At 33.7% G+C, this 13193-nt stretch overlaps 1 protein-coding gene across 2 annotated transcripts; it reads left to right on the plus strand.

Annotated features, from left to right (window-relative positions):
- The first annotated feature begins 2246 nt into the window (after positions 1–2246).
- Positions 2247–13007, plus strand: LOC100191113 (D-cysteine desulfhydrase). Of its 2 annotated transcripts, NM_001247439.2 has the most exons (10): positions 2365–2628; positions 2727–2792; positions 4133–4327; positions 4633–4743; positions 7342–7433; positions 8774–8866; positions 10327–10384; positions 10464–10577; positions 11042–11139; positions 12458–12797. In NM_001247439.2, the coding sequence occupies exons 1-10, from the start codon at positions 2383–2385 to the stop codon at positions 12660–12662; spliced, it is 1278 nt and encodes a 425-aa protein (NP_001234368.1). In that variant the 5' UTR covers positions 2365–2382; the 3' UTR covers positions 12663–12797. The 2 variants fall into 2 exon arrangements, with proteins under 2 accessions (XP_019068125.1, NP_001234368.1); XM_019212580.3 differs by lacking the exon at positions 4633–4743 and having other exon boundaries at positions 2247–2628; positions 12458–13007.
- Positions 13008–13193: the final 186 nt, after the last annotated feature.

A 13193-nucleotide genomic window follows, 5' to 3' on the forward strand; every position in this document is an offset into this window, starting at 1 on the left:
TGCACTTTGTATTTAATAAATAAAGTTACCTGATATCTATTGTTGATGGGATGTGATAAATCTCTTGTGAAATAATTAAAGTCTACGATAGTTGATCCAGACATCATAATCATAAAAAAAAAAAAACATCTCATATTTTAAAAAAAAAATCAAATAAAACATCAATCTACTGTTAAAAAAAATGCTTAAGAAAAATAAATTTAATGCAGTATAGAAGACCATATATTATATTATCATTATATAATTATAGGGTGTACTTCTAATTTCACAAGCAACTGTGTCAACTACAATAATTCACGTGTGATCAATGTCATGGCCGTATAATTTGCTTCAACATTCAATTGATTAGTAGCAATTTTTTTTTTCTTATTGTTGCATGAATTCATATTTTAAGCACAAATAACACATAATAATATTCATCAATAGGTCTCTCATCTACAACTGAAACCAAACAAATTAAATTTAATATATGTGTACCACCCAATTACTTCAGCATGACCTGTACAGCTCTAAGTATGATTTTTCCCCACAATGTGCACATTTAATTAAGAATTTAAGACATGAGACTTAATTTATGGCTCCAGCCTAAACCACCTAGGGAAGCTATCTTAAAAAAAGCACACATATTAAAATAAAAATAATTAACATAGTAAAGTTATAATTTTATCCTTATTAAATATGATTTCAAAAACAATGAATTAAAATTTAGAAATTTTCAAAAAATTTAAATAAGGATATAATAGAAAAAAAATTGTTCTTTCTTAATTTGTCAAAATGGATAAGTAAATAGAAATAGTGAGTTATTTTCATATAAATTTTAAAATTTAGATATTTATTTAAAATAGTTATAAAGATAAGATGAATTTTATGATATTATAATGATGAGATTATTCATTTGATATAAAAAGTAAATATTAATAATTTGTAATTGTAAACACAAAATCACCTCATTTTAATCGAAAAGTGGAGATAAAATCTCATATAGTCACTCAACTAAATGTTTTTTTTCTTAGAAGGGAAAAGAGTCACAACTGCTCTTATGTGAAAGGAACAAAAATGTTCTTCCTTTATAGCTTAGTTAAAAAATGTTTTTACCGTTAATACTTTGGCTCGAAAATGCACTTGCAATCAATATTTTGATCCAATTATGCCTCTATAGTTAAAAATGGGTCAACGACGCCTTTTTACGAATAAATATATATATTTTCTTTTTAAAGACATCTTCTTTTTAATTAAAATATTATTAAAGAACACCATTCTTGTTTTATTTCTTTCACTTTAACAAATAAAAATGTAGAAAATATTTTTTTTTCTTAATCTTATTTTATCAATTAAAACAGAATAATTTCATGTACCCTTTCGACATATAATATATTTCATATATATAAAATTATAATATCCATCATTAATTTATATTTATATAACGATAAAATAATTATAATAAAATAAGAAATATTTTTATTTTATTTTTTGAATTGAAGTAGAATTAACATTTGCTAATTTTTAAAAAATATATTTTTTATAAAAATGTGTTAAAAGAAAATAATAATATATTTATTTTTAAAAAATATATTTTTGACCCATTAAATAACATAACAATATTTTTGGATCAAAGTATAGACAACAAGGACATTTTTTGACCAAACAGAGGACATTTTTATTCCTTTCTATAGTTTAAGGGCATTTTTGAGTCAACGTATTGACGGTAAGAACATTTTTGAATCAAATTATAAATGGAGAATATTTTTATCCTTTCACATAGTTTTAAGAGTATTTCCTTCTTAGAAAGTTACTCTACTTTCTTTATAACCTCAAAATTACTCAACTATGAGTTTTTCTCTCCGAAAGTCACTCAATTATAAGTTTTTCTCTTAGAAAGTTACTTAACATTCGTTTATAACGCTAAAAGGCACTCAATTATGAATATATTAGTTACAAAGTCACCAAATTCATGATTCAATTTTTGATTTTTTTTTTAAGTAGAAGAATTACATGTAAACAAATTTTAATGAAAAATTCAATTAAATAGGTAAAGTAACTTTTTATGTAAACTATTTATAGCGAAGTAACTCTGAAATTGTAAATAAAAGTTAGAGTAATTTTTTGAGAAAAAAATTAATAGTTGGTAAGTTCTGAAAAAATAATAATTCATTATTAATGACTGAAGTTATAGAAAAAAAATTAAATAACTAACTCATAATTGTGTTGAAAAAAAAAAGAACTTTAGTTAAGTGATCAATATTATCTCTCCAACAGTGGCGGATCCGATAGTGGGGCGTATGCCGGCCGGCCGGCCGGCCAAGCAACGGAATATCCTTTTTGTTAAAATAATATAACTACCGTAAAAAGAAAAAAGAAAAAAAAAAAGGGGAAAGGTTAAAAATGTCGAGTTGCCAATGGAGTAGCTTCACTAGAGTATCACTATCTCCATTTCCCTTGCAGCCAGCACAACTCAATACGGCATTAAACTTGAAGAAACAGTGTTGCTTTACCAAATCATCGATGGAGGATTCCAGTTCCCAGGGTCACCAATCGGCCTTTCAGTTTCTGACGAAGAAGCCTTACGAGCCTCCTCCATGGGCTTCGCTTCTTAGCCCAATTCCCTCTCACACCTTTTCGCTTGGTCATGTGAGATAACTGTCTTTCTCTATAATCTCTATTTGATGTTATTCTCGGTCTGTGTTAATCGTACGAGTGAACTGATCATTCTGTATTTTTTGTCTTAGTTTCCGACTCCAATTCACAAGTGGAACCTGCCTAATTTACCGAAGAACACCGAGGTTTGGTTAAAGGTATAGTCATTTTTTTCACTTTTTCTCTATTTGAAGCTAATCCATTGGGAAATAATGATGGTGTAAGATATGCAAAAACATTCACCATAAACTAAAAAACTGGAGGAAGTGTATATACACTATTACTTGATAAAACTCTATTTGAGCAATGAAACAATGTTATTTGAGGTTTTCTGATTTTTACGATGCAAACATATTGTGATCTGCTCCGATCATTTCAGGATTTGAGAAATGTTGATTGTATATCAAACATTTCACGATTTTGGTTTGTGTGTGTCTGCTTGAATGAAGTATCTGTGAAGTTGTTACTGATACTAATTGTGTGAGAGAGTTTTTTTTTTTTGACGACAAGGAAAATCCGCAGCCGCTACCCTTTTTGGGTGCACATAGGGTAAAACCCCGCTCCTATGCAATAGCTCGCAAACCGCATAGGAGAGGTAACCCGCACTAGGCAAGCCTGGTGCGAATTGTATGAGAGAGTTTCTTAAATCTATTGCAGATAAATCATTCAAATGAAATTTTATGGAGTCATTACTCGAAACATTTATATGTAGTACATGAGTACCTAGTTTATGTGTTCATATAGAAGTATAAAAAGTTGGGTATTGGTACTTTTTTATAAATGAGTTGGATGTTGGTATTATGTCATATAAATATTCTTTCGAGGATGTACACTGGTAAAATGATAAATATATTGTGACAACTATTATGAAACTAGGGAGTAAAATGATAGTAAAAGTATCCTACTATTTCATGCAAATAATGAAGAGTAGGATAACCTTAATTTTTGAAATATCTTGTCAAAGTTATTTGCAGTGGCATTAGACATGAGTACTTTTTAATATGTGTGTGTGTATGTTTTTGTGTATGTGTTTTGGGGTAAAAAGAAGAAAACAGAATACAACGAAAACAAGTTAAAAGACATGATTGAATACACCTCACTGAGAAAATATCAGAATAAATTAAGGACTAGTGGGGTGTCTAATCCATTCTCTTCCCTAGATGTCGTCTCAAACTAATGTCCATCAAGTGCATTTTGCAGCTTGATTATCTGGATAATTTGCGTTTTGTTGGGTCACTGCAAAGAGGTACACTTAGACGGCAATCGTTTAGAAGATAGATGGTAAACCTTCCTCTAGAAACTATACATATTAAAACAAGAGAAGGCTTTCATTGGAAAATACTTCATGGTATATGTAAAGTGCAAGTTCTTGTTTCATAGGAAGCCGGAGCCTGAGTATTTCTTTTTCTTCTATTGTTTCTCTTATTTGTTAGGCTGTTTTCATGCCAGTCTCACTATTCCAGACGCTTTATAACACGAACTAACTTTGAATTTGTAGCGTGATGATATGTCAGGAATGCAATTAAGTGGAAACAAGGTCAGAAAGCTGGAGTTCTTGTTGGCAGATGCTGTAGCACAGGGTGCTGACTGCATAGTGACTATAGGTGGCATACAAAGTAATCACTGTCGTGCTACTGCTGTCGCTGCCAAGTACTTGAACCTTGACTGCTATCTCATCTTACGCACTTCAAAGGTATACCATAATTGTTCTCTTGGTATTCTGTTTACTTCAAAGGACTTTCTCCTTTTTGTGTATAAAGGAGGGTATAGAGGATGCTGAGCAGATTTAGATTTTATAAGATCCTTATAGGTTTCTGTGTAGCAAGTTTTTGTCTTATCTTTGAGCCAGCTGTAAATCACTTTTCATGGTAGCCATCATCTCCTTGATGCTGAAGAATACAACATTACCTGTATCCAAAAAAGTACTGTTTGATTCATACATCTTCTGCAAGTCACATCTTCCCGTTTATGTGAATAACTTCTTTAGTTATGTCACAGTTACTTGTAGATAAAGATCCTGGATTAACAGGGAACCTCCTTGTTGACCGTTTAGTTGGAGCACACATTGATCTTGTTTCAAAAGAAGAATATGCAAAAGTTGGCGGTGAGGTCTGGTCTTTATTCCTAACATTCCTCCTCTTGTGTTTCTAATGCATTAAGTTTTTAGCTCTCTTTCTTTCTTTCCTCTGCTTGCACAAGGAGAACTTTGAGGTAAAGGTAGTTTGATGCTGCGCAGAGACTTCTTGAAGATGTTTGATTAGATTGCAAAGTTGTGCACCCTGTTCTAGTATAATATGTCCAAGCTGCATCAGCTGTTTATGATGTGCTTGAATATCTTACTGGAAATTGTCAAGCGATAAACCACCTACTCCCTCCGTCCCATCTTAAGTGACACTTTTCGGATTTCGAGATTCAAACAAGTGTATCTTTGACCATAATTTTTCATAGATATTTTAAACATTTTGAATTATCACCTATTGTGACTTATAGTACTTTTTACGTAGTTTATAAATATATAAATTTCGTTTAAAAAAATTGAAGATTTCATGCGCAAATTCTTGGTCAAATTTAAACGGTTTGACTCTCGAAAAATGAAAAGTGCCACATAAATTGGGATAGAGCAAGTATTATTTTGTGGTCCATGTTATTTTCTTTAATTGTCACCTACTGATCCTTAATAATCTTCTGGCTTTGTGACTTCATGTCCAAATAGATACCAGTGTGAAGACAATATTCTATGCATCAGCAATCCCAAGTAATGAAAATTTTAAACTGACAAAATCTAGAACTTAATGCAAACTCCATCCTTTTCTCCTTTTGGAGTTGATGACCTTTATATTACAGCGGTACACATGAAAGTGACTCTACTATAAAGGTTAACAATACATTGGAATTATTTCCCTAAGCCAGTATGTTGTTTTAAGTTACAAATGATTTCTTACACTTCTCTCGTTGGGTACTTGGGTTGATAGGTATGAAATGTTGAATTAGACTCAAGGGAATTGCTCCCCCATACAATGCTTAACCAAGTCCAAACACAAAGGAAAGTACAGTACGTGGGATTCTATACTTCCATCTACTTATATGGGAATTCAGGAAAATTAAGATTCTATTTCAGTTTTAACCATTCAACAGGGCATATATAATATGGACACAAAGGTTGCAGTCACACTCATTGCCTTTGACATGAAATTCGTAGTACAGTTGAACACTTTGAAAGAAGTATATCTTTGTACTAAGTTCAGGAACATTAAGATACTATTTCAGTTTTTACCTATCAACTTGGACATATATAATATGGACACAAAGGTTGCTGTCACACTCATTGCCTTCGACTTGAAATACAATTGTACAGTTGAACATTTTGAAAAAGTAGAACTCTACTAATTTCAGGAAAATTAAGATACTATTTCAGTTTTAACCTATCAACAGGGACATATATAATATGGATGCATAGGTTGCCATCACACTCGTTGCCTTCGACTTGAAATATATTGTACAGTTGAGCATTTTGAAAAAGTATACCTTTGTACTAAGTTCAGGAAAATTAAGATACTATTTCATTTTAACCTATCAACAGGGACATATATAATATGGACACAAAGGTTGCCTTCGACTTGAAATATAATTGGACAGTTGAGCATTTTGATAAAGTATACCTTTGTACTAAATTCCCACCTGCTTTCAACATAGTAGTAGTAGGTGCCAATGTTTTTAAAACCTGTCGCATAGCTGAACCATGACGCTAGGTGAAGTGCTATTTAACGTCTCACGTGTTTAGCTATTCCTTCAGTGCAGGCAGTAAGACACTCAGCTGTATGACTTAGTGACCAGATACACTATCTTATAGATCGCAGGACTAACAATATAGATAACTTTCTTATCAGACGGAAAAGTTACAATAGAAGTACTTCATAAAATGACATACTAATTTCTAAGAAAAGGTTGTGAATTACAAACTGTATACTTGATTTTTACATATGAATTTAGATATTTAAAATGGTTTTTAAAAAATTATTGACATGGTTGTTGCTTCATATATATTTTACCTAATTGCATTTTTTCCAATTTCATATTCCATATGTAGTTTATTTGTATTTCTATTCATTTTTTGCATTACAGTATATTTCTTAAACGATTCTTTTTTAGTGCACCTTTCTATTTTGCAACCACTGACTCAAAATCCTGCAACCTATTTTTCCCACCAACACCAAATATTCACCTAGTTAAATTTTCATTTGAAGTATCAAGAAGTTCTGTCTCTTCCTTCTTCCTTTAAGATTGGGGTGTTCCTTTCCTTCAGAATACACAGGAGAATGCCCTTCCGTCTTTCCCCTCTCCCAAATGAAAATACATGGCAGAACTTTTCCCTTTGCCATTGTTATATGGAGACTGGTTGAGTATTTCTTTCACTGATTCTGGTTCTGGTGGACTAGTGCTAGTCAATGCAAGAATGTGATACCACGCAACCATGTCAAATCAGTAGTCTTGTTACAAAATAAAAAAATAGAAAAAAGTGCTGATTAATTGGTGAGGTGAGATCTAGTGTTGCCCTCCAATTTTGTGACGTGTTTCTGATTTTCCCAGTGGAACTAGTATCTGAACTTCGGCCAATTTTTTCAGTTGTACCTTCTGTTTGTTTCTATAGTTTTTAAGCTGATAGACTTTATTATTGTAGTACTGATCATAATGTGTATTATGGCACAGGCTCTTACCAAAATATTGAAAGAAAAGCTGTTAAATGAAGGGAGAAAGCCATATGTCATCCCTGTTGGTGGATCCAATTCTCTAGGAACCTGGTGAGGCTCATTTTGTTAGCCACTTCTTGTTCTCTCTGCTGATAAGTCTAAACCTACTTCATTTTCTTCCTAATTTCCATTATTTTCGTTTCCACCTTGATATGTGTATTGGACTATTGGGTGCTTGAAGCATCAACATGTTGCCAAAAGTTCTCAATAATAACCTTCAGTTTCTGACATTCTCAAAAAAAAAAAAAATTAACCTTCAGTTTCTGAGTTTAGAGTACCCTATACGGCCTCTGTACTCATTGTGTCTTGCCTTAATTTGAAATGAATATGTAGCCCATTCATTATTCATTGTGATTCCTTCAATAACGAATATTCTTTCCATCTCGTGGCCCCAAATTGAGCCATAGAGTGAAGTCTAATCTGGTTACTTCTGATGCAAACATTGGCTTGACTTATTTCATTCGCTCTTTTCTGCTGTTTTGTCTCTTACAATGACACTTATATTTGGATGCTGTTAATTTTAGAACTCCAGTGAGGCTTCACCCTGAGTTCCAGGGATATACTTAGAAGGGCCTGCTTGCTACCCTGAAATGGATGCCATGTAGAAAGTTTGAAGTATAATCAACCATTTCATGTTCTTACCAGCTGAAACCCTCTCCATGGGCTTCTTAATATTGAACAGTCAAATAACCTTATGGATTATTGCATTAGCATTTCAACCATTTCATGTTCTTCTTTCTGGATGAAACCCTCTCCGTTGGCCTCTTAACATTGTACAGTCAAATAACTTCATGGATTATTTCATTAGCATTCTTCAGCCTTTTCTTTTGATCAGTAGTTGATGTTTTTACCGCTTGACAAATATCTCTGTTATTCCTTTTCAACACAAATGTGATGGCACTAGGGGAGCCAAGGATGACTTATTTTCTTGATTGACAGAGCTATCAGCTGTTCAGAAGCCAGTAGCCTGGTCAAAATACATGCCAAGGGTTGTACCTCCTATATGCTGATGTTTAAACCATCATTCATAGACTTATAAAATACATGATTAAGGAAAAAGATCCAACATGTCATCATTGGCATCATTAGTGGTATAACCAAGGGTTCATCCTTTAATTTGTTAGGAAGTTCCTCAAAGGCCTATACCTTGTTAAAGCATATCGAATTAATAGTCTGATCATGACCCAACTGCCTCCCCCTTGGCCGGATCTTGTACTGAGTTGCGCTCTGACCCTCGGTTGTTATCCTTAAATAATGGAGAGTGATGTTATACATTGTGATTTACTGCTCACAGCTGAGCAAATTTTTGTTCTAAAATTTGCCCTACTTCAGGAAGGAATACAAAATTTGTGCCTTAGTTCACCGTTTTGCTAAGTGTACTATTTTCTCAGGGGCTATATTGAGGCAATTAGGGAATTGGAGCAACAACTTCAGCACTTGAGCATTGAACAGAAATTCGACGACATTGTTGTAGCTTGTGGCAGGTTTGCACCTCTTCTGCATAATTTTGTAATAGTATGTTATACATGAATTTGTTGCATTTCAAATTGTTCATGCTTAAAATTAAAAGCAAGATTTGCTAAATTATGGTTTAGAAGTTTGTCCCAAAATAAATAGGAATACACTATGAACATAGAGAATGATCGAGACTCGTACTCTTAATAAGGAACATCATATTCAATTTGACCCATGATATGCCTAATCTTTGCTTGACTTCTGTTAGGACACATACTCTCTCTCTCCCCCCTTTGATACTTTTATCAGTGAGTGTCTCCCTGATGGCTGTTCTTTAATACATCAATGCATGTGTTGATCCTTTTGATAGGGTCTGACACCTTTTAGGGATTATTGATATTTGTTGGTAGACAAATTAAATAACCTTGTTGGGGGAGCTTTTGAGTTTTTCCCTGGACATTAGTTCCGTTACTTCTTCTTGACGACGACCAACTTTTTAATGCCTCCTAGTAACCTGTTTTCCTATCAAAGCATGTCATTTGAGAATCTCTATCTTTAAAAATCAGATTGAGTTCAAAAATGTTTTTGTTACATCTCTACATGCATCAGTTGAGCCTCTCCATGATAGGTGCTTTTGAAGGTTCAACAGAATCTTTGCACCCAAGAGTGTGGCTTTAGCTAAAGTGTTTTGTAAGCTTAAGATGTCTGTATCATCACATTTAAAATGGAATGTTCGTTCCAGTTTTCTTGGTGATGGAGGTAAGGCTTGAATTCTTGTTTGCCGCAGTAAAATCACCCAAGCTATGGTTCTAATAATAATAATTAAAAGAAGGATCAAATTATGGTGGAGACAGAAATACTAGATGAATTCTTCTTATACGCCTAAGCCTTGGCGGCAAGAGTTACTCGGTAACTTAGCTAGTGGGAGGTAGCAGATACCCAGTGGAATTTGCGAGAAGCCCCAAAACTGGCCCAGCCACCACCATTATTTTAAAAAAAAGGTCTTCAACTGATTCTCCATGCAAACCATCTACTATGGTGCATTCTTATAGAACTGCTACTTATTAGTACATTTTATTGATTGAACCTAAAGACATTTGTTTTTTTGCATTCTAGATGCCTCAGTTGTGTATCTCTAGTAGAATATTTGTTATTTTATGTTTGCTCTTCTTCTGGAATGAGTAACGTCAACTTCCTAAAAATTATCTTTTGTTGTGGCTGGAGTTACCTTATGGTGATAGTCATGATTTAATTATCTTTCACTGTTCGTTTGAACTTATTTATGTTTTGGAAGTTTGATTGAAGTTACGTTTATGGTTTTACCGTGGTTACTGTTACTGTTCTCGTTTTTGACCGCTATTGTTTACACTTTGGATCTCTGTTTGCAAAGTTCTCATGAATAGAAGTGAATGAAGATTTACTAATTATAGTCCAAAAAAAATTATCTATCAGTGTTTTAACTTCAGTTCTATGTCTCAATGGTTTCCAGTGGGGGTACGGTTGCTGGTTTGTCAATTGCATCCATGCTCAGTGGCTTGAAAGCAAAGGTAAACTGCTTGTCTTATTTGAAGTTGTTCCCATCTTCACGAAAAACAAATGTCACTAACAACTGGTTTTGATTTGTAGATTAATGCATTTTGTGTCTGCGACGATCCAGATTACTTTTATGAATATGTTCAAGGCCTACTTGACGGAATCACTGCTGGAGTTAGCTCCCGTGATATTGTTAGCATCAAAACTGTAAGGACTTCATTGTTTTCTCTTATTCTTTAAGAATAACCGTTTTACATTCATCCATTTCATTGTGTAACTTCTTGTTGCTCAATAACTATTGAGATGCTAATTCATGATAAAACAATGTGACATCAACTGTTGGTTGTAAGTCATGGATATTTTGTTCTTTTCTAACTGTAAATGTTCTCTCTTCCCATGTTATACGTCTTACAGAGCTTATGATCTTTAACGTGAATGGCAATGCTCAAACTAAAAAAATAAACTTAATTTCTGAAAGACCTTCATGGTTGAAATCTTTGATGGGTATTTTCCCTGTTAGTCATCGAAATCTTATCAGTAATCATTCATGTCCTGATCCATCTTCAAGAGGAAATTATGGAAGTAGTTCTGCATATGAAAAATTAGTTTAGTTCTCTAAGGAACCTCTTGGTATCAACTATTCTTGTCTTGGCACTTTGGTATTTTAACAGGCAAAAGGCCTTGGGTATGCTTTGAGCACCACTGATGAGCTTAAATTTGTGAAGCAAGTTGCTGAAACCACAGGTGTTATTCTTGACCCTGTCTACAGGTATGGCCAATTGTGCCTTCTCATTTTTTACGTCACGCCATTTCAGCCATTCACGGACTGTCCCACAGGATTTGTCTGTACTATGTAAAACTTATTGCATTAAATGTCCTCCAATCTTAGAAACTGCCTGTTCTTTGGAACTATGTTGTTTGGACTCTACAAAAATGTTGCCGCGACCCTTGTCGGATCCTCCAAAAACTACAGTACTTTTTGAGGATCTAACTCAGCATTTTAAAGTGTCCGACAAGCATAACTTATGAATGTACCAAATCTCAAATGAGGTTGGAGAATAATATATTTACTATAAAACCGGTAATAGTAGAATCCTGGGTTATTTATAATAAAAATAAAATAAAATAGTGGAATCCTTTTTTGCTGTTTTTTGTATTTTAGATCTTAATGTTTTATTACAAAAGCATCTCCAACTCAGGTAACTTGAGATCTCAAAATACATAGACTAAAATCCCACCAGGAAAGGGAAAATAAAGAGAAAGAAAAGTTCATAATATTTATCACGTACTAAGCGTACATTATTAACATAAACTTATTCTTTGATTGAAGATTACTAAGCTATAGATAACGAATACAATTTTTTTATGTGATTCTGAGACAAGGTTATTGACATTTGCTGTTGTAAACTTTTAGCTGTATGGGAGTCTGTTTTAGGTTTGCAAAAGTGATTCTTTAAGTGGAGAAATGTCTTGAGACTGACTAGGTTCCAAGAGAAGTAAAGGTCTTCAGTCTTTTGATCTACAACTGTTTTGGAGTTTTTTCAACATCTAGACTAGAAAACCAACCCTTACACATGAACTTTTACCAAATTACTTGTGAATTTAGGTCTTAGGTCTAATTTACACCCCAAAAGCTAGCTCCAAAGGTAGGAGAATTGTCCAAGCTTTATAAGAAGTACCCATCTCATTAACCCCTAATGTGGGACTTTTGTCATTCTTTAATATCCCACCTCAAGCCCAGTGCTTAGCATCTAGTGCGTGGACAATTTTATTTTGGGGGCCCCAACATTGAATGAGATGAGTCTTGCTTTGATACCATGTGAAATTAGATAGGGTGAACTCCTTATAAGCTTTTAGATGAGACGGTCACACACTTCAACAATCAACGTAGTGTTAGAGCAGGCAATCAAATCTCACCGTCGCCCATATCAAAAAGATTTTTCACGTGTTTGGTCCATGAAAAAGAATCAGGGCCTGCACGTGAGGGGCGTGTTGAGAATGCAGTTAACTAATAAAGACGAGATGGTCACACTACTCATATTGAGGATACTTTATTGACACATTCTTGTGTTTGTTAATTCTCACAGTGGTAAAGCAGCTTATGGAATGATGAAAGACATGGGCGAGAATCCAACAAAGTGGGAGGGAAGAAAGATTCTGTTCATACACACAGGTGGGCTACTAGGTTTGTATGACAAAGCTGATGAAATAGGGTCACTAATGGGCAAATGGCGTAAAATGGATATCAATGAATCTATCCCTAGACAAGATGGCATCGGCAAAATGTTCTGAAATTGACGAAAAAGGTGATACCAATTGTGTTGTCATTTATCAACGCTTACAAGATTAAAAATCAAATTCCAAACATTTCTAGATTCAGATGAATAAAAAAAAGATGTTTTCTGCCTACATCCAAGACTAGTTGAGTTATGGATGCATGGATAGTCTTGTGCTCCCCTCGATTATTTCATTGTATACATGTTACTGTTACTACTCACTAACACATGTATAACTTTTCTTTTTTCTGCTTTCCTAGAATTTGAACTTGTGTTCCCTTTCATTCAATTTTTTGCTTGAATAATTTGATTGTAAATGGAGTTTTTGCCATCACATCAAGTAAAAAATCTGGTTAAACTATGTTATCTCTATACTCTACGTATTAGAGGAATCTAGTGTAGAAAATAAAACCAAAGGACTATGGCCCAGTGGCGTCTCTAGAACCACCACTGGGGGCCAAAACATCTGCTCAAAGGAATTCATATTCATTTTAATTACTACCATTCCCACTTTGGATATTGGCAACGTCACAATCCAAAAAGAAGA

This window comes from Solanum lycopersicum, chromosome 3, assembly GCF_036512215.1.
Source record: "Solanum lycopersicum chromosome 3, SLM_r2.1".
NCBI lineage: Eukaryota > Viridiplantae > Streptophyta > Magnoliopsida > Solanales > Solanaceae > Solanum > Solanum lycopersicum.

What these genes read in the sequence shown, in the direction of transcription:
- LOC100191113 (NM_001247439.2), top strand. Translation starts at nt 2,383, where the DNA reads ATGTCGAGTTGCCAATGGAGTAGCTTCACTAGAGTATCACTATCTCCA. An exon ending in TCCAATTCTCTAGGAACCTG is followed by an intron (nt 7,434 to 8,773) that starts GTGAGGCTCATT and finishes CTATTTTCTCAG; the next exon opens with GGGCTATATTGAGGCAATTA. An exon ending in ATTCTTGACCCTGTCTACAG is followed by an intron (nt 11,140 to 12,457) that starts GTATGGCCAATT and finishes TAATTCTCACAG; the next exon opens with TGGTAAAGCAGCTTATGGAA.